The sequence below is a fragment of the Hirundo rustica genome, chromosome 3, assembly GCF_015227805.2.
Source record: "Hirundo rustica isolate bHirRus1 chromosome 3, bHirRus1.pri.v3, whole genome shotgun sequence".
NCBI lineage: Eukaryota > Metazoa > Chordata > Aves > Passeriformes > Hirundinidae > Hirundo > Hirundo rustica.
The window spans coordinates 71,591,816-71,617,291 of record NC_053452.1 but is presented as its reverse complement, the minus strand read 5'-3'; the positions used below and the strand labels follow the sequence as shown (position 1 = coordinate 71,617,291).

General features: G+C 40.5%; 1 protein-coding gene across 1 annotated transcript; it reads right to left on the bottom strand.

Moving 5' to 3' along the window:
- Window positions 1–764: 764 nt before the first annotated feature.
- Window positions 765–25,465, bottom strand: RTN4IP1 (reticulon 4 interacting protein 1). Its single transcript, XM_040058924.1, has 9 exons — window positions 25,097–25,465; window positions 23,734–23,885; window positions 22,864–22,932; window positions 22,515–22,639; window positions 17,114–17,162; window positions 15,487–15,623; window positions 13,215–13,398; window positions 11,107–11,199; window positions 765–898 (listed from the first exon to the last, which is right to left on the bottom strand). Exons 1-9 carry the CDS (start codon window positions 25,341–25,343, stop codon window positions 782–784), a joined length of 1,173 nt encoding a protein of 390 aa, XP_039914858.1. The 5' UTR covers window positions 25,344–25,465; the 3' UTR covers window positions 765–781.
- Window positions 25,466–25,476: the final 11 nt, after the last annotated feature.

Sequence of the window (25,476 nt, the reverse complement as noted above, 5' to 3'; positions counted from 1 at the left end):
GACACCGCTCCGTTAAGAAGTTGACACTTCCCTTCAATCCATCTGCGTAATTGCAGGGAAAGTTACCCCATCTCTGGCAAAATGGCAAGTTGATAAACAGCCCAACAGACACAAACACTCCCTCCAGCACTGATGAGACACAGCAGGAACAGGGACACAAAATCGTGTCTACCCTACCTGCATAAACACTGCAGTCAGCTGAATCTGGGCCAGGAGTTGGGCAATTAGAATAATGATCAGTTACAGATTGATTTTGTCCATGTTTCTGTTTTGATTAGCTATGTCATGAGAGAGTTGCCCTTACAAAATCAATCAGTCTTGAGACAGTGATGTGACCATTTAGTTCTGAGAATGAAATAGCTTAAGTAATAATCTACATTAGTGAAGGTGAATAGAACTAGGAAAGCCAAAGAAAAGCAGCACAGGTTTCATATAGACAAGTAGGTAAGAGTGTGCCTCACTATTTCAAGACTTGCATATGAAAAATAAAAGCTCCAAGATATACAAAAGCAAAGTGCTGCAGACTGTTCCCCTTCTCCTAAGAGTGAGGGGTGTTCTGCAAAAGTCATAACTATATTTTTAACATGGTTTTCAGGTACAAATGCCTAAGGGACATTAGTATGTCATGTCTACTTTTTAACAGGGAGAGTATGAAGGAATCAGAGGCTTTTCTAAAACAAGATTTATAAGTTATACATCATGTGTGAACTTTTAAAGAAAAAACACTTGCTATATACCAATTCAAGGGCTGACTGCAGGCAGAATAATGATTAGAGATACTTTATTGTCTGTTAATTACATTGATCACTGTTTTTCCACGTGCATGTCCTCCTTCCAATTTCAGAAAGGCCTTTGGAACTTCAGAAAATGAGAAGACTTCATCAATAACTGGTTGTATCTATAGAATAAAGAAAAAATGTTGCTATATTAGGAATAAAGTAAGGTATCACCCTCACACTTCAAAACTGTAAGAAAGGCGGAAGGTTTCTTTAAGGCGTTTAGGACAGAAATTGCCATGTAGCCACTAGCTTTTAAGATTTTTCAAGGATACCTCTGCATACAGAAGAAAGCTTTCTGTTGCTCTTTGCCCAAGTTTTGAAACACCTCTGTACAGTTTAGAGCCCTTACCTAGGGCCTCCACCACTAACGTCATCATGTAAGGCTCCAACTTTTGAAAGTGTCCTTTCAAAAACTCACACTGTGGTTTAACTTTTTGTTGTCCACAATGATGTACTGACAGGATTTTTTTTTTTTTTTCTCCCTCATATTTCTCTATTGGTTTTCTTGTTAAACTCAAGAATTCTCACAATGTCAGATATTTTAAAGATACCTATAAATATGGTGCCTGGCTGCATCATTACATGGCTCATTAGTCTTAAAAGACCACAAGTGACATACAAAAAAAGAGTCCACCAATGTTTGTTGCTGAATCATTTAACTACACTTGAAAATTCAGCCACTGTGTATTCCAGGAGGCATAAATCATTATTAAGCCCAGCTTGCATCAACTGCTGTTTTGATATTAATTTTGTAGAGTGGCTTTCTGGATTGTTTTAGACTCATTTCTAACAACACCAGTGAAATTACTTATTCACTCACTCTCCCCATTATTAACTAAGGAGCCTGAAACCCTTACAAGCATTTTCTTTAGATCCCATAGTGTACCAACAGAAGCAGAAGGAATTTCAGCTCTTCTGAAGAATATCTGTCACTGCTGGTCCAAGGGCAGAGGTTATTTTCTACTGTCAAATTCTGAGTCAGCATTCCAAACACCAAAATATGATTTGTCTACAGAAGTACCTCCCACACCTCCTACCAAAGATCTGCCTAGCCTGAGGTTGGTCCTTTACCTTGACTCCTGTAACACCAGCCCAGTGCATGTCCTTGCACTGATCCTAATCCTCTTAGCACAGGAAAGCATGACCAGTAGATGAATCTACATCTAGCACTTGCAGTGATGAAGATCTGAAGTACCAAGGATCCAAACACACTATTTACGGTGCTAGAAGAAGAACCTTTTCACTTGTGTCAGGGACAAAATACCAGCTTTACAGTTTTCCTTATAGCTGTGAATATGCACCCTCTCTTGTTGAATAAGCCAAAACTAGTAATTTCTCTGTGCTGGCAGGAAATGCATTGTGCTAGACAGAAAAGCAGCAATAAGGACACAATGTGCCAGCTTTGGAATAGTGCTGTCTTTCAAAAAGCTGCCTTGCTTTTACCATGAGACAAAGGGTTTTGCTTTCAGACATGCTGCTTAGAAGGTGAGTGTGCAGCACTACAAAGGAAAAGTTTTCATACACACGTGCTTTCCTAGCAGCAGTGCTGACCACCCAGCACTCTCCCCAACAGCACAACAAATGCTCTTTGATAGTTGTCCGTGCTCAGGGAAGTCTTTTTCTTAGATCTCCTAATTTCCTCTTAACTGTGCCTTACCTTGACATCCTCTCCTTGCACTTAAATAACTACTGGCTTTGCTTGTATGATAACTAACAGTAATCCAAGACATCAGTACTCTTAACTTGCACCACTGTATCACCTAATATTACTAGATTTTCCTTTTTATTTTGTCAAGGCAAGCTTAGCCATACACTATACACATGGCAGAAAATCAGGAATGAATGAACGCCCTCCAAAGAATGCATCAGAATTGGCGGATAAATCACTTTGAGAGCAACTGTGCAAATAAATATAGTCACCAAGTACCTCAAAGTTGCCATGCAGCAAGGTACAAAGCTTAGTAATTAATTTCCCTTGTTCTGACTTGTTACAATGTCTGTAAACCTGCCCCTAGCAAAGTCAGTAGCAACACACAGTAAAGGAGCCACAAAGATACACCAGCTGTGGAAGAAATGTTTGGTATAAATGATCATGTTCAAGACAAGCTCATGGCTAGTCAGCATTCAGCACAGAATGGAAATGTTGTCTTGGACATCAGCAAAGTCAGGGACATGGACTCAAGGCAGCAAAAACACTGAATTAGACAATGGTTTGGGATAAACTGAGCATATGAGTGCAGCTGCAGCTGCTGTGACCATCAGCAGGAGGAACGTGCTGCTGATCAGTACTGTTTTGAGGAAGACCAACCCTTGCTTTCATAGCAGATGCTTGGGAAAACAGTTCAGGAACCTTGTTGAGCCAAGCACTTGTACAGTACTTATTGTTAGCGGCAGTTGTGTACAAAGCTGTGCTTCAATTCAGGGGGAAAAAAGAGGTACAGAAACCCAGCCTGCTGGTGCATGACCCTGACAAGGCAACAGGCTAGGAGGAGAGGAAAAGTATTCAGGGAAGAAAGCAGAGCAGCAGCACGGGGCATGTGAAGTGCAAGGGATTCTGGGGAAAGGGAGAAGTTAATTTCAGACACATGCAGCAACTGAGAAAACATGAACAAGACACTTCAGTGTTCTGCTAACCTGCAGTCCCTTACTGTAGGTTGTAGCTTATAACCCTGACTGGGGTACGTTACATCCTCAGCCTGTTGGGTAGAGTTGAAAGCACTGCACTTGAAAAGTGGTGACACAGTGGTTCAGAGGACCCTGAATTCAGCCTCACAGTTCAAAACACCGTGTGTATTGCAGCCGCCACATGCTCAAAGCCCATGTGCTACATTGATGTAACCTCTAGCTTCATTTAAATGCTGGCTTTAGGCAGTGCTATAGAGAGACATGAATACTGAATTGATGATCCTGGCAATCTAGAGCATTAAACATTTTATCTGGCTGGCTGGACAGCCCCATTGTTTGAATAACCCTGAAAGGGCTGACCGTATTGCAGCACAGTGATTCACTCAGCCTTTACCATAATCCACTGACTAAGATAAAATTTCTTCCTGTGAACAGACAAACAAGTAGGGGAGCGTCTGCTGTTTGTTGAATGTGTGATAATAAATGGAGATTAACTGGATAATAAAAACACTGCCTATTTACAGCCACGCATCAGTTCCTTGCCAGAGGACACCTATTTGTTCAGGGAAAAGGGATTAAACTAAAGTCTGGCAGAGAAAGGACTACACATACCCACATTGAAATGTTTATCTGAAAACAGATTGGGCCTGAAAGGTGTTTTCTTCCTCTTCATTCTCTACACTGCAGGACATACTATAGAAGTGAATCTCAGGTCTCTTGAAATGAACTCATATGTTTGGAAAAATAAAAAGAGTAATTGCTGATGCTGATTAAGGCTATCCAACATACAGCACAGAGGTGGTGTCCCAGCCACTCCAGCTCTAAATGAAGTAGGCAGTGAACAGCACTGGCAGGAGTTGACTGGTCAGCAGGAACGCACTCCTGCTCATGGCAAATTCAGGCCCACTCTTGGAGGTCCCATTTCTGCTGTAGCAAGGACACAGTTTTAGTTTATCAGGAGGGGACAAGTGAGAAAACATGAAAGGAATGGAGACGGCTTTGACCCTCATAGTAACAAGTCACTCCAGTAAGTGTGGAGCATTTTTCTTGCCACTGGAGGGAGAGCAAGAGCCTTGAAATTCTCAGGAGAGCAACGAACTAAGCGCAAGCACAAAAGTGCCCTCACTCAAAGGACAGTGACAGTGCACTGGCTCTCTTCCAGGTCTGCAAAGGATGGCCGTGTCAGAGCTGCCGGGCAGCCTTGCTTGGGAGAGTGCCTCCCTCCCAGCTGCTGCCTCCCACAGCACATCCCCTTCCTATGCCTCGGTGAGGCTGCCCAGGCTCCATACACCACCCTCCAGGAATGGAATTTGCACGTGCACAGAACAAAAGCTGGGATGTGCTCCACCAGGCATCAAAATCCTCCTGAGGGCTTGCTGTAATGGAAGAGACCTGCCTGCTGTTTTGACTAGCTGAGTTAAAAGATAAAGGCTGTCTTCCTCCAGAAATTACCACTGGGCCTAAATGCGGTCCATGAGCACATATGCAGAGCTTGAGTCTCCTCTGGCCTTTAGTGAGTCTCTCATCAGTGTCAACAAGAATCACAAGGAGAAATCATTAAAAAACCAGTCCTTGTCCTGGAACTAAACAATTGGTTGTCCATTTGTTACTTTATTGTCATCCCATGGGGGAAAAAAGATGCTGTTTTGGGACACTCCTACTTTAGGTGAGCATCTTCCCTGCTGTACTCACATTCCGTGCTCCTGGGATCTTAATCTCACTCCTTTCTCCATTCTTTCTTCCCCTTAAAATGGTATGCAACAATGTATGCCGAGCCTCTTATTGCTGCCAACAGCAAGTTCTAGGGTCAGCCCTCACTGAAGACAAAGACTGAAGCCCTTACCTTCCACAACAGATGGCTCTGGTCACATCTTGTACAGGTAGCTTTGCAACTGCACAGTACCAGCATAGAATCGTAGGATGGTTTGGGTTGGAAAAGACATTTAAAGGCCATTCAGTCCAACTTCCCCTGCCATAGGCAGGGATACCTTCTACTAGACCAGACTGCTCAGAGCCCCGTCTTTGAATGTTTATAAAAAACTTTCCTTGCTGTGTTTTTTATTAACTTGTATTTCAGAGAATATGCACTTTCATCCATGGACCGCATGAGAGGACATCAGGTACATGATATTTCTGTCCCAAATACCTAAAGTAAAAAGTAAAACTGATCCAACAATACACCCATAACAAAAATGGTGCTGCAGTGATTAAGACATGGGAATGGAAGGCAAGTGTCCCAGGGTCTATTCCCACAACCATCTTACCAACAACTGTATTATCAGGTCTTATTTGTTTGGTTATTAAGCCAAAATATGTTCTTTCATATCAAATCTCTAACAGCAGTCCACAGGAACCTATGAGTATCATGTACAATTATTAAAATGCTAGCAGACAAATCCCAGTTAAGCAGGCTATCATGGTACAGTTCAGAGTGTAGAAAAGGCTTCAAAAACTCGTTTGTTAATTAGCCCTAGCAAAACAGCTTCTACAGAACACAACAAAGAGCGGGGACAAGCCCAGAACTGCAGTGTGTGCCAGCCTAGCCCAAGCTTAAATCAGTAGAAATAAGGACGATCCTGGGTTTAGTTAAGTACTGGACCGTGCTAAAAAACTGTTAACTAAAGGAAAGCACAATCAATCTCTTCTGGAATCCCTGGTAAGGCACATTCTTGGTAGTTGTCCTGATATTTATGCTGGTAATCAAAGCAATCTCGGTCAATGTCACCATATAAGACAGAACCAACTTTGGTACAGTTAAATATAAATACATATTTCAATATGAAAGCATATAGAGATTAGAAGATTAGTCCTTGCATGATCCACATTTTCCCAGTCTCAGCAAACTAAACTCACAGGAGACAAGGGCTGCCTTGTCTGTACTTTACCCCTGCACTAGGCACAATTCCTCCTATACCAGGAGGCTACAGCTCAGAACACCAGGACTGAATTTCCACACAATTTATAATTACATCAGGCTAAAGGAACACATCTGATTAAATGCCTGGTAGATGATGATGAATTTTTTCCAGACTTCACTGTGGTGTAAATGAATTTACATATTGAAACCTATTTCCCCACAGTATGCAAAATTTCTATTAGTGCCCTTCATGGACACTTTGTGATGTAACCACACAGAATTTCCATAAAGAGCATAAGCAAGCTACCATGTCCTGGAGGAACAGAAGAAGGTATGGTTTAATAAAAATCACAGTGGCTTTTTTTTGGTGGCCATGACAAAATGCAGATAGAGGTTCTTTTTGGAAGAGAAATGGCTGCACAGAGCTTTTGGCAACCCCTCCTTGACCAACATCTCTGTGCTCTAGCCAACCAACCTGGCAAGCAAAAGCACTGCAAAAGGAAAACACAAAATTAAAAGGGGAAAAAAAAAAAAAAAGGAAAAAAAAAAGGTGCAAGATTTGCAATTTAGCGTAAAGAAAAATGGTCATCAGAACAAGTGTGAGTGACTAAAGAGAGTGGGAAGAAGGACTGATCTCTAGTTAATTGAGACATTTAAGTGTAGAAACCCCTATACTTAGGCACCCTGGGGCCTTTTTAAAGCAGGCACCATGCAAGGGTGAATTCTCAGATATCTTAGGATACCTTAGCACAGCCCTAAAGTCTAGAATTACTGTAGAGAAGGCTACGTGCATAAATGCCATGTTTGGAGAACATTCAAGGACTCAGTGTTACATTCACTGATATTCATACAGCTGAGAGAAATGCAACAATAGTGCAATAAGGGCCAGGGGAAAAGTTATTAGCAGAACTGTAACAAGATTAATTCGAAGCAAATCAATATACACAGGTTACGATACAGAGTCCAGAAGCTGTGATGACCTACACTAGCAGTAGGTGTAAACCATCTTAAATCATGGCCATCCAAACAACTCTCAGAGCCCATGGCATGTCAAAGTAGATGACCATATCCATTTGTGTTATTTACTTCCTGAATAGGAAAGACCAGGAACAGAAAACAATTCAATTCCTCATTTTAACAAGGTATCTCAGAGCAAATCACCAAAGGTGAATAAAGGCCATTAGCCCTCATTAGTAGATCAAGAAATTATGGTAGCAAAAGGTTATGTGATTTCTTCAGCATTGCACAAGAAGACAGCAGCAGGGCCAAAGAACAGTCAGCATCCTGCCCTCCAAACCGTAACAGCTAAGTCCAAAGCATCTAGTGCCTTCAGCAAAATGTATAATCAACACTACTCACAAATTACATTAATATAGGCATGCAGCTGTTCTTCCTATGGATGCCTGTCCTGGAACATCTATCTAAAAAGCAAATATCAGAGAGAATGATCTATTAATTTCATGATTGGAGACTCTGTTTGCCCTTTAGCCTTCCTTCTCCAAAAGCAACTTTCACCCATCAGGCCATCTGATGCAACACTGCTCTGAAGGGAAGAGTATTAAATCACCAGAAACCCTGCACACACACTTGTACTGCATTTAAATAGCACTGAATTAAAATGAAAATGTCACATTTCTGTTGGGCTGCATGTTAACCCATATCCTGCTATGGTCCTGCAGGAACACACAACACACTCAGTGCTCCTGGTTATGACACTAAGGAGTCTTCTGAGCCTGCTTTCCTCCACCAGGCTTTATAAATGCACAGTAACTGCTCAGTTATGAGTTAGAAGCTTCTACCAACTTAAATATTTATATGAATTTAGCCTATTTTCAGCAAGGACTATATGGCATGTCCTTAGGAAGAAAAAGCTGGGCAAGCAGCAAAACCCAAAATTGTCAATGTTAAATCCACAACACTGACCACAAATACACCAAATTAATTCCTCACGAGCCTTTCAGTGATGATGCTTCACCGAACAGTGTGCCAGCAGATCTGTGTCCTGAATTAAAGGCTCTGTTGATTTCAGTTGTCTTTAGATGAGAATTGTAATTCACCAGGAACATTCTACCATGGAAGAAGACACAGCAGCTTCCAACATGGGCTTCGTCAACACTTTAAGCCAGTCCTTACTGGGTCATAATTAACTACTGCAATTCAAACTCCAACATGGATTCTCCAGCAGTTTAGAAAATAGCCAGTCTCTCTAAAATTTGTCAAGGAAATACTGGGGGATTTTTCCTTGCCCATAACTGTTGCAGCAGCCTCCCAGCCACTCAGTCTTGCAATAGTCTCTTTGCAAGATGTCCAGCTGCAATGCAGAGAAAACAGCTCACAAACTGAAAATGGTTTTACAGTTCCCAGAACTGACTGATGTGCAGGAAAATTACACAAGGAAAATTATTCTTTCCCTCTACTACCAACACATCAAATCCTCTTCTTTGCTCCCCCATTAAAAAAGGCTGTTAACTCCTACTCTGAGCTGACATTTTGCAAATCTCTATTCCTTGCTGCAAAGATCATCCATACTTGGTGAAAACCAAGTAACTTTAAGCAAAACTGCTTATTCTTCAGTCACTGAAGGATTGAGGATCCTTTTGCTTTCACAAAGGAAGATGATGAACTCATCAGAACTAAAAATCTCAGTTGGTGCAGAAGGACTGTAAGGAGAAACACTGTCAAATCAAAATGATCTGTGAATGTTTCAGAGGTATGCTCTTCAATGCTTTACTTAATGCAACATCTCTTTAAACCATCATCTGTTTTTCATTTCTTACATTTAATCTACCCATATCATTTATTCCTGGAAAAGAGTCTTTCATTTTCAGGAGCTTTCTAATTGCTCTCTTACTCACTTCATACAATCGCAAAATTAAGATATCTTTAACAGAAAAAGAAAAAAAGAAAACAAAAAAAAAATGCACTATTCAAAAATATTCACTCAAAAGTAACAAGTTCAACTACATGAGCTCAATTTGCTGGCTTCCCCATACTTCTTGATACACTTCATTGCTTTGTGCTTTTTTATTTCTCCTTCTTTCCTATCCAAACATAAACATTTATTATCACTTATAGGAAATTGTGGTATAATTTCTCCAGTGATTCTCTCCTGCCTTTTTTCCCCAAACACTACTCTTCTAAATGGATGGTCTGTCCTTTTAGGAGAACTCTTGTGTCTAAACAAGAAAGGTCATAGTCTTATTAATATCTGTCTAAATGGAACACAACTGGGTCTTATAAAATCCTGATGACAGCTCAGATGTTTACAACGTTGCACAAAATAGAGTAAAATGCTGTTAGAATAATGACTCTGCAGACAAACAGTCTGACGTTAGGACCTGGTTTTGCACAGAGAATAAAAGACCAAGCAAACATCTTTGTCCTCATGATCATCTTACGACCAGACGTACATCAGGACATTCATGTACGCATGACGTACATTTTAAGTGGCACTGCAATTCACCTGTCCAGGTTATTAAGCAAAGAACACCGATTAAGCCCTATCTCTATTGCATAAACAGCTGTTTCCCAAGAGGCTTTCATGAGCATATTCTGCATTTGTTTTGCATACAAGGTAGGAGCAGAACACAAAACAAATGGCAACTGGCTGAGAACAGGACAAATGGTAAGAACAAAGACAAGGGCATTTCTTTTTCTTAGACACTTATAATTTAGCATTGTGGTTGAATGCAATCACTGGATGGGACCTTCTACAGCTCCTTTCTTGACCACAGGATTATGCCTATAGCACTGGACATAATGCAAAGCAGAGAACTTTTTAGTCTTAGCAGCAGCACTGAGGTGGCAAAACAGAAGCAACCAGGTCCTCAGTACAAGAGCAGTTTATTTACTCTTTTCCAAACCCTGGATCATATTGCATATCAAAAAAGGGGGATCAACACTCAGGCTTTGCGAGATATAAATTTTACTCATATGCAAAAATTTTCAGCACAAGATGGCAGTTCCCATACTGGAATTACCAACAGTCACGACAGACTCTGCTTACTCTTCTGCTTATGTACCACATAGAAAGATTAGCAGCAGTTGTCCATATTCTCTACTCTTGGATAATTTCATATTGCCAACATTCCAAAAGAGGACACTGCTGGGGCCTGTATCACCACACAATCCAAAACAAAGGAAATCAACTGTTCACTCCTACAATATATTTTGTAACAAGCTCATAAACCTGAAAAGATTACAAAAGCAGGCTGTAATCTATCTTGGATTTTCTCCCCAAATCCACTAAGATTCCCCAGAAGCTTATGAATGCCCACAATATTCCAAGTCCCTGTGCTGAATTAGCACCAACATCATACTCTGCAGCACTGAAATAATGAAACACAAGATTCTTGTCACCACTCTGCCGATGGAGACCACCTATTACATGCAATAACCAGAATAATATTCTGTGCACACTACGGCCAGGCTGCCCAACCATCTAGGCTAAGCAATTTTGCATATGCAGATACACAGCCACATTTGTTCTGCCCAAATGAACCAAGTGAGACCTTTTAAAACATAATTTTCATAGAGAGTTCATATTAAATGATTCCCACTAGCAAAAATAAACAATCACTGGACGTTAGTCCTTTTAACTTCGTAAGCTTTGAGTTTTTAAAAATGTACACTCAAGAGGGAGAAGGCAGAACAGCCTCAAGCATTATGAATTCCTAACTTCCATGTAAAAGGAAGACGTTAGAAACTGGAACAAGATGATTTTTAACTAATTTTCCTTACCATGACTCTCATAACATTTGATTTCCCAACAATGAATTACACCATTTTTGAGTCCAAGCAGCATCTCTTTCAGCACAAACACCCAAGTAACCATTACTGACATACCTTCCCAGAATCAACCAGTTCTGCTATTTCATCCAAACTTGGGCCACTCGGCATGAAAAATGCCCACCGATAATGGACTCCTTTAAGGAGATGCTGCAAGAAAGATCACAAATCTATTAAAATATCATGACAGCAAACTGAAATGGGAACTAAAATTAATGACAAAATCTCTGAAGAAGTAACTTAAGGAAAATACATGGAAATTATATGCTAGTGTCTGAAAAAAATGGCACCTAAGAATGTGGATTAAAGGTACAGACCAGGATGCTGTGTTACCACAATAGGATCAGGGTGAATTTTGTGTCCAACCGCACAAGTCAGCTAGTAGAGAAAAACAATTACCTTGTCTCTGCAGCTAGAAACATCATTATTTGTTACATAAGAGAGAAATGGTGTTATGTGGTCATGTACACTCTCAAAAGAGGCGAAATAAACCAACCCAGCAATGTGACATTTAGAACCCTCCACTTCAGCATCAGTGACTTCATTTTCCACCATAGTATCTGTCAAAGTCATCATTGTCCAACAACAGATGGCAGTTCACACGAAAAGCATTTTGGGAACATCTCACTGTTGGGGGTTAAGTTTTCCTGTGGAATTTTTCCCCCCATAAGTTGCTAGGAGACTAAATATTGATAGTTAAAGGGTGCTTGACCCGGACAAAAGGGAGTTGATCACTTGGTTTAGGGGGAGGAAAAGGCTCCCGGGAGCTGAGGGTGGGGGTGTTGGGTTTTTGTTTTTTTCCGGCTCTCGGTTTTCCGGGAGGAGGACGGTCGAGTGACTGGTGCCTGCGCGGATTCCACGGTTAACGGAGGGGTTCGGTCCTGAGAATTCTACCATCTGTTGGAGCGCCCAGGAATTCGGAGTTTCTTCGCTGCCCGGCTGGATTTTGGGTCAGCCCGGGTCCAGCCGCTGCGGGTTCTCCGGCACTGCCCACTTTGCCTGTCAGGACACCCCCTGCCTGTGGAGGACAAATCCACCGCTTCCAGCCATCAGCGCCGGAGCTTCCACCGTTTTCCCCTCGGGGTTCTTGGTTCTGTTCTACTATTGTTATAATTGCTGTTGTTGTTTGTCTGTCCTGTTATATTTACTAGTAAAAGACTGTTATTCCTTTCCCCATAGCTCTGACTGAAAAGTTTTTTATTAATCTTCCAAATTATAATAACATGGAGGGAAGGATTTAAATTCCTCCTTCCTAGAGAGGCCTGCCTCTCCCTAGCAGATACCTGTCTTTTCAAACCAAGAGACTCACACACACAAGCCAAGAGCATCTCTGAGTAAGTTATTATAGGAATAAAAGCTACCATCTGCCAAAGAGAGATGATTTTTTACATAGCATAGAATCCTTTTCATCATGGAAACATGCATACCGAGAAATAATATTACATTATTTCTTTCCCCTCCTTTTCATTTTGTCTTTGGGCTTTCTTATGAAAGTACTGCTGCAGGTCTTAAAATCCCATTCAGCCAAGCCTTCGCAGGAATACCATAGCAACTGCTTGAAAAGCATTCATTTGGAGAGCAAGTACACAAGCATAAGGAAGAAAAAGAAAAGTTCTAAAAAGCCCCACTGATCTGGCCACTGGCAGAATGCTTTAAGATCCACTTATGAAAACTAGAAAAATCAGTATCACCATCCAGACACATGAACGAGATGAAAGACTTCCAGCCACCCTCAACCACGCTCATTACTCTCTGGTGCTGGAACAGGATGAAGAGAATCAGTCATGGAACAATGTTTTGAGAGAAAGCCTGACCGGCCTAAAGCAAGTAACAGCACTGCCCTCACTTCAGCGAGGCAGGGATTTGCTGTGCTTACTATGAAACCCTGGCTGTCAGCAGGACTCACTAGGGAGGCCATATGGAAAAGGCCACAATGGAAAGCACAATAAGGAATCAAACTTCAAAGCTCCTCAAACCACTATATACACCCAACAGCACCATCCCAACACATTTCTTTTCAGTGCAAGAAAGAAAGAAGGAATAGTACACTTAATGACATACGAGGACAATGCAACAGCTGCGTCTCCATGAGCTCTGTGACTGACATCCAAGCCACAGAAGTAGTCACTAAAGTACTACAAAATCTGAAATATTTTCTCAAATACCTTTAGAGTTTTGGAACCAACAGTGACTCCCGTTTGCAACATGCCATCAGCCACTCCAAGCTTGTCCATATTGATCAGGAAAGGTGTCACTAAGGTAACATACGTTGCTCCTGACCATTTCTTCAAGAGACCTAGTGCCCACTTCTCAGTGGATCCACCAACATTATCTAGGATAAAATCAAACCTACAGACAAATAAAGAACAGGTTTAAAATTATGATATGGGAAAAATAACTTCACCGTAATTAAGCTAATTAATAGCAGAGATCAGCTACAGTTCACATTTTTACATGTCACTGCAATGCAAAAATAATCAGCCTGCAAGATAGAAGCAAGAAAGTCCCAAGACTTCAGCAAGGTCCCAGCTTAATGTACAGTGGGATTTAAATTTACATGTAATTCCCCATCCAATGTGCAGCAGATACAGGCTGTTTAATAAGTACACTTAAACTCCAAAAAGCAAACTCAGATGCACAACTACACTCTGTACTTGCTTAAAGCCTTCTAGAGCTCTATCTCTTCAGCCCTCCCACAGAGACTAATGGAACAGTCTTGAGGTCTAGCACTGAACAATATGGTATGTACATGTAAAAACTAATCTGGACTCATGCCCTCAACTAGGAACAGCTCTTGTACATGCTGTACTCACATGAAAGTCAGTTCCAGTGGCTAAAATTACATAAACAAATTATTCTACTGTTTATTTCCTCACATCTTTTCTGTGACCCAGTTCTCAGCTTCACTTCTTCAAGGGTTTGGATTTTTTTTACCTCCTTATTTATTTAGGGGCCATTTTGCCTCTCCTGACAGCTCTTTTCTTCACATCTACCTATTTAACACTGAACTTAACAATGCAAAGGATCTAAAACCTTCCCCCCATGGAATGGATATATGCAGCCTCTGGCAAAAAGCCACAGTTTCAGTGTTCCTTCTCATTATACCAGCATGTGAGCCTGTAAAGGCTGAATAGGGCAATGGGGAGCTGTGCACCTGTCCTGTTAAATGCACAACTCATTCTCATTTTCATCTGTAAATTTCCAGCAATCTCCAGATTGCAACAGATATGTATATACACATCTCTAATCTAAATAATTACAAATATGAGGGAAAATACTTTATGCAAATTAAATAGAAAAGTACTTATCTCTCTGGAATGACAGTTTTCCTGCCTGTCTTCCAAGGGTGTGCTTTCATGTTTAAAGTTCAGTTAATCTAAGTTAGCTGCCAACAAGAAAAGATCATGAAAACTAATGTTCCTGGAAAGAGTAGCTGACTGTGGGTTCTGAAGAGTCAATACAACTGCAAAGGGGAGAGAAGTAGGAACATTCCACTCAGTAGAGCTGACTGAGCAGCCCAGTCACATCATTAAACTGCACCCCGGGACACTGTTGTTGATGTCTCTTAGAAAGGGTCACTTGCTAGAATGGGTGTTTAGCATTTAAAGTGTTGCACAAAGGCAAATTTTGCACCAACTGCAAAGTCCATCCTGCTGTACAGACAGTGTCACTGCCCTCACAACTGCCCTCAGGCCTGCTGACACTCACACTACAGTTAAAGGGCACATGGCTTCTTAGCACAGTTACCAGTAAAATTCTCCCACAGATTGGGCAGCTTCTATTCCCCTCCCAGAAAGTTAGCTCAATCTAGCTAAAAAGAGCAGTGTAAATACCATATTCAAATACAAGTCACAGTAGACTACATTTAAACAGATGGAAAGATTACAAAAGCCAAAAATACTTCTGTTCTAGAGAAAAATCCTGGGCTAGTTTAAACATAGCTGCTGTGAGAAGATGAATGTGATTGTTTTTCAGAGGCAGCTGTATCCAATGTTACAGAAGAGAAATTTATTCCCAGTTGAGTTGCACAGTGGCAAGTCACTGCTTCTTCATGATACAGTTCTTTCCTCTACAAGATCAATTTTATATTTACCAGCTTTGCTCAGGATTTTAGAGACTTATTTCAATTTATTCATGCATTGTGTGTTCTCTAAAATGCTTGGATCGAAGCTACAAAACTCTTCCTATCACAGTCATTGGAGAGAAGCATATGGAAGTGAGCTTGTCTCCTAGTTAACTGGCTTAGTTTTACAATGAAATCTGTGCTGGGCATACTCACTTGCAAACTGCATTCAAAAAGGTGAATCTGCTTTACAAAATAATGGTATAGAAACCGGGCGGGGGCTTTAGGGAGTTCTGACAGAGTCAAGCAATCAAAAGGCAGAAGGTCTGACCACCAACTCCTTCATCTCAGTATTAAGAAACACAAACACTCACAAGGGTAATGTTTTAAGCTGCTCTTCCAGATTTCCAGATTTATAATCAATCACATCATCTGCTCCAAGATTTTTCACCAGTGTGCTGGCATCATGAGAGCAAACTGCTGTCACGTGAGCATCCCAGGCCTTCATCAGCTAAAAACAAGTATATCAAAAAAGAAGTCCAAAGGTTAAGATTTAGTGAAATATTGAGAACAACTTAAAAAGCCAAAGTCTCGTTATATTTATACAATAAATGAGCACCTTTAATAGGGAGTGGGGAGACTGTTCCAATACAGGATAATTTGTCACAAATCCCACAGACAAAATAATGGCTAGAATTTATCAGTACTTAAGGTGATTGTGGGGAAGGAGGAGTTGGTGTGAAGGAAAGAGCGTGGGGGATTTTTAATGCCACTGAAAGATACCAGGTCTCATGACAAATAAGGTTCTCAGTTTGCCATCTGAATCTACCAGCTAAACATATACCAAGAGGTACTGTCAAAGTTGCCAATCTACCAAACTGGCACCAGATGTACCATTAAATATTATTAAATATGCCCTTTAAGTGTTTCATATTACTACAAATAGGTTAAGTACTAGCAACAGAAAAAGAAGGAAATATCTCTGATTTACCACAGCAACACTATCAGGTTATCTTCTACTCCAAAAGCAAAGTAAAGGATTTTTGCCAGTTATTTATCTCTTTTTGCATCTCATTTTTTAATTTACAGTAACACTTTTTTACCTTGATTCCAGATTAATTAATGTAGTTTATCCAGGACTGATCCATTACAAATTGTTACTAGTCAGTGGCTGGTCAGCCTTTCATACTGAAAGTCACCTGCTTTATCACGGATCAGGCAAATTGCGTACCATGAAAAATTCTGTTGTAAAACTCTTTAAAACCACTGTGCTTATGGCTTACTAACATGGTGATGCAATGCAGTGATGCAACCACCCAAATTCTGTATTTTTTTATAATCTTGAGAGAAAGATGTTTTGGCATGAGACAACACTAATGAGAATCAAAACCCCCCAATTAACAGATAGCACGAAAAAGGATGTTCCACAACTAATGAATCAACAGAAGAGCATGTTGACTTGCCAAAGTTTAGAGCTACTGGAACAGGCAGACAAAAGGGCAGCAGGGCAAAGACAGTGAGGGAATGTAAATCTTAGCCTCTGTGCTTTACAGCCACTGGACACAAAAGCCTGATGGCCCCTCACATCATTTGACCAACTACGGCAGTTGTGTTAGGTGATGTTCTCCATCAGTTTTCCTACTCATACACCAAGTTCTGCTCATATTTAGAGCGCAGAGCTGAATGAAAGGTAACGAGAACAGGCTACATATTTCAAGTTACACCAGTCAGAGATTTCCTGCATCCAAATTGTGGAATGTGATCTTACACACAACTCCTTTCTTTGAAAGTCCCCACTTCCTACTTTAAAATAATACAACATAATACACTGAAAGCAATAAATCTGAAAATACTTTACTTTTGGAAATAACAATCATCTCGACCAGACAGACTAATCAGTAGCTTGGTATTTCTCTATTCCTTCTCTCAATTCCCTTCTGTTATTTTTTTTTGATACTGAAACGCTTGCAGATACATCCTGGGCATGCTGGATAATATTACCTGTACAGCAAATGTACCAACTCCTCCTGAAGCTCCTAATATTAATATTCTGTAAGAGAAAATTAAAATATATGTAATAGTTCATTTAATAAACTCTGTAGTAACTACGTATTCTAATAATTCTTAAACATCTCTGTTGTGGAATTATTTTTAGCAAAAGCTTGGTTTTGTCATTCAGTGTTATTCAAGACTGGTTAACTGTTCAGATAGCCAAATATGTGCCTTAACATTACTGATCACATGTCCTGTACCAAAACCATTATCTCAGCACAGCCGAAGAGAATTCCTCATATGCACTTTCCACTAAATGCAGGCAGTGGAGCTGTCAGGTCGTAGCAATATAATTCAAAAACCCTGTACCTGTCCTCACTTTCCCAAACGTAATTGTTTAATTTAGGACAAAATCAATTAAGAGTCCTTTCTGTCTCCCACACTCCACTGTCACATCTCCTAAAGAAAAAAAATCCCATTCACCAACATTTTACACAAATCGTTCTTGTCTGAGAGAAAAGGTAGTTTAGTATCACATCATTTAAGGAGACTGTGAACTGCAGAACATATGGAACATAATCTTCCCATATTGCAAAATGTTTATCTAAAAGACAAAAAGCACTGTCACAATTAACAAGTTTAACTTCTATTAAATTAAGATAGGTGTCTTTTTCTTTAGAAAAAACAAGCAGTATAATTTTTCTAGTTCCATCCAGTACATCTCAACGAGACCCTGTAAATGCCAGCTTGCAGAAACCGGCACACAAGCAAGAAAACTAAAGGGCATATTGCCAAATTATTAGCAACTGAGAAATCATTTTAACTGATAACCCTATATTTCAAAAAAATTAATACAAGTTTACTTGTGTGAGGACCTTATTGCTAGAAGCCTAATCACTGTTCAAAAATTTCATTGAAATATTTTATTAAATAACTAAACATCAGAAAGTGAATTAGTACGAAAACCTTGCAGCTCAAGCTGCAAACAGCGCTCTGACTTTGGATCCATTTGCTAATTCTAGGACAAAAAGAAGATCCAAGATGAAGTCCTGGCATAGGATTAAGGAACATCATGTTTCTCAGAGCTTCTGTTCGCCAGAAAAATCTCAGAATCTTCAGAAGCTGGTGAAATTCCTGTTTTAAATCTCACAGTAAAAGATGTTGGAGAAAATTGCTTTTTACAGTACAAAACTGTCCTATACAATCTGGAGTCTCAGTTTACAAAAGTTCTTTGAAGTAGCTTAAGCGACTTGGCTTTGGTCACATTATCCATTTTAAAATGCTCCTTTTGTAAGTGATCAGATTCTGTTTCCTCCCATTTCACTGATCCGTGCTGCAAAATTCAGATTAAGAATATGAAACCACAATACCACAAAGCCTGCAGCTTTTAAATCTGCCAAAATGTACTTATCCTCAGAACCAGGCTTCTAACAACAGATGCCCAGAGCAACATGCATATTTTGACTTTAGTATACTTGAAAAGGCTCTGGGATACTACACTCAAGATACTGGGTTAAACCCATCTTTATCCTTAAAAAGGACAGTCAAAATTAAATCCTTTCAAAAAAACCTTTTCAAACCACCTTCACATTTTCACTCCTTAGTTAAAGGGCATTTCTTCCATTACATATGTGGGGGAAAGCTGTCATCTTAAAATGTACAATTCACTCAAAGGATTTAGGTAACATTTTCAGCTTGGAGAGCAGTTTAGCTAGGACTTTTTTTTTTATTATTTTCCCCTTCAATAAAAGCCCTCAAGATTCCTTCAGGTAAAAATTCTTTCCAGATTTGGTTTGTTCCTATGTTACATAGGCTATTTTCTACCACATCTTCAAATTATTAGAACCCTCTCCACACATTGTGACTTCAAGAAAGCTCTTAGTTTCTGAGACAAACTACACCTGCACAGGAGATCCATGTGCAGCAGCTCAGCAGATCAGCATTTTTACAGCACTGACAACAGCAAGACACAAAAGCAAGATGGGGAGCGTTTGAAGGCACAGGACCTGTTAGGACAGTACTGAATGACAGATGGTGACAAGTGCCAAAGCAAGAATAGTTTTGTTTGCACTGCCTCAGGAGAACACAGCCAGGAGAAAACATAGAAATCATAGAAACTACCTGTTTTCACGGCAAGGTAAGCTCAGGAGTAAATTAATATACAAGTATGTGTACCAGGGAACAAACTAACAAATCCTCTGACCTGGACAGAGATCCAAGAGAAGCAATTCTTCCAAAAGAACAGAAAGAACATTTGTACCCCAGGCTTTCCTCCCTTCTGACAGAGGCACAACATTCACCAAGCCCCCCACGGGGCTCCAGCAGTTCAAATGATCATAGGGAGCAGATGACTACAGACAAGCACACCATGAGATTTGAAAGTTCAGCCCATCTCCCTGAGCCCTGCTTAGAACTATGGTGTGATCAGAAACGAGCATCAGAAAGGCAGGACCTTGTTCCAGCTGCATGTGCCCCGCACCAGAACATGCAGAGGATGGGGAGTGGGCGTACAGATCAAGGACTAGTATTTTCTCCAGATTATAAACAATTAAAAACTTTCAGAGACTGAATTACATGCGAGATAAAAACTGAATAAATGTATCAATTTTATATAGTTATAAAATTAATGCATTTATTGACTAAATATATCAACTTTATTTGACACAAAATTATATTTCATTTGATTATGCCAAGAAATGTCCCTAAGAAATTTATTCCTAGATCAAGCAGTGTTTACCCTATCAAGAAGTCTTAGAACCTACACTTGATTTGTACTTCTCAACAGATAAAATGATGAAATAACACACAGACATTGAAAAAAAATTTTCTTAGGCTATTATACCATTCAAATTTTCACTGTAACCATATAAACCAGGAGTGCACATTTGGTCCCATACATTAAAAGACTCTAGCATCTCTGCCCAGTATACATGAAAGTCTAAGATATTGCCTCTGTATTTACATTAAGACTTTTACTTAATAGCAATGTAAACACTTTGAATAACTTCACAAACTGTCAGATTTGGTTTTGTCATGCATTTTGTGAATACAGAAAGCAAGATATTTAACAGCTAGTGTTGAACAAGCATATCCCCTTTCTACTGAAACAGGTCAGTGGCACATATGAGAAGCTCCAGGTATCCACAGAAAAACACAACAGAGTCATTTTTAACATTTAGGATAGCAAGAACATTTAAGCTTCTACGAGAATATTAACATTAATTAGAGTGGTATAGAATAAAAGCTATGGGAAAATGACTGGAATTGCAGGAAGATTCACAAACAATGAGAGCAGACTTCAGGAAACTTGTAAAAACATAACCTGTGAAAGTATGTGCAGATGGAGCAGATAATCTGTCAGATCAATGTACAGCCAGATACCGGACTAACAGCAAGTATTTCTGGTTAGCCCATGCTAATGCCTTAAAAGAGGCAAAGAGAACAACACACACCAATAGAAAAATCTTGCTGCTTTTAAGATGTCTTAACAATGAACTAAAGCACCAGTGAAGTAGCTTTCATCAAGGAATACAGCTGCTCTGCCAAAATAAGACATTTTTGTGTGCACATACACCCTTCTACATAGCTATTTACATACAGCTACAGAAAACAAAAAGACTGACGTAACATCACATGTGTAGGTAACTTCTCACCAAATGTATGATCTAAAGGAATGAGGAAACACTCTATAAATTCTTGTATTTTTAAATTATTGCCCCGAGAGTTCATGGAATTTAATTTTGCACAGCTCCTTCAATGCATTTTAAACACCTTCCTACAAGTAACATTTCAGGGAAAAAAAGGTACCATCATATAAGTCATTTGCTGGTGGTTTTACAGTTCAAAATTTATGGATAGGACACGTAATATTTTTAATACATTAAAACGGGGGTTTTGCTGACAAAGTAATCAAAAATTCATTTGGTACATGAACGTAAATATTAAATGTAAAGACACATTACTAATGCAGTTTGAATTTTACTGTTAACAATTTAAACACTTACCTGAAGACTGGAAAGACAACTTAAATAAGGCTAGCCTATCAGTGTATCTTTTGGTTAATTCTAATTTACATTATTATTCACATTACATGGGAAAGTGAAGATCATGAGAAGCCTAAATACTGAAAAATAAAAAGTAAGGCGATCTTATCTAGAATTTTATCACTAGATGGAAGTTAATTTCAATGATGACTCTTCGAAATTCCTTTAAATTTTGCAATTTAATTTTCTCAAAACATTATTTATCTTTAGAAAAAACAATTACTCAATATTTTCATGAAGTTCACTGTGACACATGAACAACCACTCACTCAACTGTCTTCTAGACATGTGGGTGAAGCATTTCAATAGATCTAGCGTCCTTGGCAATGTGTTGCATAACAAAGTATCAGCCAAGAGGAAGTCAGGCATCCAGATTCCTGCTACCCAATAATTACTTTATGACCTAAACCTGTGATGCAGCATAGCAATTTTAACTACTATTTTTCAACTCCCATAGTTTTACTTTTGCCCCTCTTCCCATTCTGAAGATCTTGCTATCTATTTACTCAAACATCCAAAGGTCAAAATCACTGAAAATTTCAATTATCAGGAGAAAAATGGTATTTGCTCCAATCTTTCACTGCATTTTTCCTTATCTGCCATTGTCAGATTAACAGACTGATAAACAAAGTCAATTTTTCTATTTGATTGGCTGCTCCTCATGCACATTCTCCTCTTCTTGTCTGCATTCCTGACCTTATCAAAGTTCTGGCCTGCAGGTCAAAGAAGAGTCAGTCACCTGCTCATTTTTCTCTAAAAAGCTGGAAAACCAGTCTGTTCCAAATGGCCCACGCACGCAGGAAGTGAGTGAACCACATCTCTGTCCCTGAGAGGGCTTTTTGAGAGTTGCCAGTATACCTGACGTGATGTGACATTTGGCTAGCTATCTTAACAGGCAGAAAGGCAAAGACCCTCTAAATTCCTGGAGATAACATCCTCAAATTCTCTGTGCAGCCCATACATTATATATACAATGGATTATGATGGAATCATAGAACAGCCTGGGTTGGATGGGACCTCAAAGATCATCTAGTTCTAAATGCCCTGCTGTGGACAGGGACAGCCCTCACTGGAGCAACCTACCCAGAGCTCCACCCAACTTGGCCCTAAAAGTTTCTGCTTGTGGATGTGTGGCCATCCACAACTTCTCTGGGCATTTTTTACCTCTATATAGGGACCTCATCTGAGCCTTCCTCTAAAGAAGCCTCTTTCAGCAGCTGTGTTGGCAGCATCCATCATCCTCAGACAGCTGATCTTTATGAATGTCATGTTATAACAGTCTTTATCACTGCTGGACATGTCTTGGAAGCAGCTCATCAATATAAAAATGAGGAACTTCAGTTTTAGCACCAGAACTGTTTACTTACCTTTTCCCACTACAATTACTTTGGTTCAGTCCTCCCACTTGGTTAAGTGCAGACCATGCAGTGAGACCAACATATGGCAAGGCAGCAGCTTCTGTGTGACTGAGACACTTTGGTTTAAAAGATACCTGAAATAAAATCATATCTAAGTCACACAGCAGCTCCTATGTGACACTGAAATATTTGAAAAAGCTTTACTGAATTGCAGATTGTGTATTGCACATTTTCAGCCATCTTCAAAACTAGGTGGAGTACAAAACAATCCAAGCACTAAGAAATAAATTACTGAAGAAGAAAAATGCCAGTCTTTACAGCTTATGAGGTTTTGTTAGCCACAGTTTTGAAAGTTTACCTCGTTTCCACTAGCTACCACGAACTCTGACAGAGTGCCTTGTTTCCACGGGGGAATTGCTGCCCACACCTAAAACCAAACAGAAAACAACTCTCCATTTTTGTAACTTTGCACACAATTCTACGTACACAGAGGTTTCCTTCGTTAAAGAAATCTTTTTCTAATTCACAGAATGCCTTCACTGTATATCAGAAACCAGTTTTAGCTTATTTTACACAAAAAAAAAAAATCACAAAACTGACTAAATGAAGGACTGGAGGGCTATGTAAATAAATTGTACCACTGCATTGTGTATAAGATATAATTTTTCATACACACCCTCCCTCCCCCAAACTACTCCCATGACGGAAAAGCCCAGATTAGAGGGGCGAGGATGGTGCAGAATCAGGATTTGCTATGCTAAAACTGGTGAAATGTGAAAGCAAGTGGTGAAGGTGAAAGCAAACAGTATCAGTATTTGCGTGGGCACCCACAAAGTGCTTCTTGAGTTAAGCCACAGTTCCTACTCCAAGTTACTCAAGAAAAATAAAAACAAATCCCTTTTTGTTAGAATTCTACCTTCAATTAAAAAAAAAATGGCACTTCAGGTATTCACTTATAAACAAACAAATTCCATTCTCACTACTGCTGAAATGGACCAAAAATTAAAACGCAGAAGGGAAATTAACTTGCAGAAGCAAGTCTCTGAAAGACCATGTTTATCAGAGAAAAAATGAAAGGAAGAAAGTATTCTAGGAATTTAGTGCCAGATATGCCTCATTAAGAATGCAACAGCATTAAAAAAATAATTAAGAGGAGAATGAATGCTGAACATCTCATAGTACATTTTAACTACACATTTGGGAAAAAAAAAAAGATTGGTGGTATCACCTCATCTCCAGGTTTGAAATAAGACACACCCAGTCCACATTCCATAATAACACCAGAGACATCTCGACCAAGTGTTAGAGGAAATTCAGTCTCGCCGGCTTTGAGTTTCAGGGGATCCCGCTTCATATTTAACGCGGTTGCACCATAACCTCCTGCAAAACATGGAATTAACCACAACACACCACACTGAGTGTTCATTTATTAATTGTGCAATTCCAATTAGAAAGCATTGTCTACACACAACATGCCTCATTTCTGTTATAACCGAAGCATGCAAAAAATCTGCAGTATTTCATACTTTTACAGATTTTAGAAATAAAGAGCAAGTGTAAAAAATAATAAGGCATATCTCCTAAGATGAGTAACCTGGGCTTCTATTCAGTAAGCAACAGACAAATGCTGTGAAGTCTCAGAATCATCCATCTAATAACAGTGCTCAGCCTAAAAGTAACTTGCATTTGGGCATGTACGCCCATTAAAGGGTTTGGACAAGTCTGCCTACAAGCGTTATCATGCTAGAAAATGTCTTAACAGGAATCCTCAGGAAATGTCCCATCACCAAACCCCCAACTATATTCAAAGACTGTTAAAAAATCATTTATTAGAGACCCAAAACACAGATTGGGTCTCTGTCAGAAGGCTTGCTGCAGATATATTTGCTTGTTCTACGGAATCTGATTTGATATGCAAGCACTTCTACACAGGAAATATAAGGTATTCTACTACCACAACTTCCTTCTTGTGTTCCGAACTCAGAAACTGGGGAAGAAGATCTGATTAAATGTGTCAAATACAAAGAGCCGGGCAGTGAAAGAGACAGATTTCCTGGGTGGGGTGACAGCACGTCCCAGACGCCAATTCAGGATGGGCATGGAATGAACAACACGGTTTGCCTCAGGTCGCACATGATGACTTCAGCAACTTAGACCTCCAGCCCCATTCACCTCAGGGAGATGGGAAAATCCAGCATTATTCAGGAAAATGCTGCTTCTTGGCCGAGCGTCTCTCGGTCACGAGAGTAGCACCACAATCACTCAATTAAACGCTCAACCTCGCAACACACACACACACACGCTCTTGTCAGTGGCTTCTAATATCGCTCTTCCCTAAGAACCTGGAAAAAAGCATTTTGTATCGTTCTTTCCTGAGAACCTGAAAAAAGTTTCCAAGAGGCGGCGGTTTTCCACAGGGCTCGGGTAAACACGTGTGTTGAGGCAGCCCGGGGCGCTGCCGAGACAGGTGTGTGCCGGGGCAGGACGGTGCCCTGGCTCCACTGGGGCCGCCGGGGCCGCTGGAGCCGCAGCCCAGCACAGCCCCTGCCATCCCGGCAGCCCGCCCGCGGCTGCTCGGGCTCGGCACTTACTTCGCATGCTGAGGTCGATGGGGTTCAGGCTCGCAGCGTGAACCTTAATGATGACCTCGTTCGGGAAGTGTATGACGGGGAACACCATGTCCCTGGTGAAGCGCAGCACCTCGTTGCTGCCGTACTGGTCAATGACCCAGCTGGGCATGGCGATCCGCGCCCGCGGAGAGGCGCGCAGCCCGCGGGCCGGAGCCCGCCCGCTCGCCCAGCGCAGCGCCCGCCCGCCTGCCGCTCCCCACGACAGCATGGCCGGGGCGGCCGAGCCGGGCCGGGCCGGGCTGGGCCGGGCCGAGCCGCGCCGCGGGATCGCGATCGGAATAAGGATCGGAAAAAGGATCAGGATAAGGATCGGGATGTGGCCGGGTCGCTCCCGCGGCCTC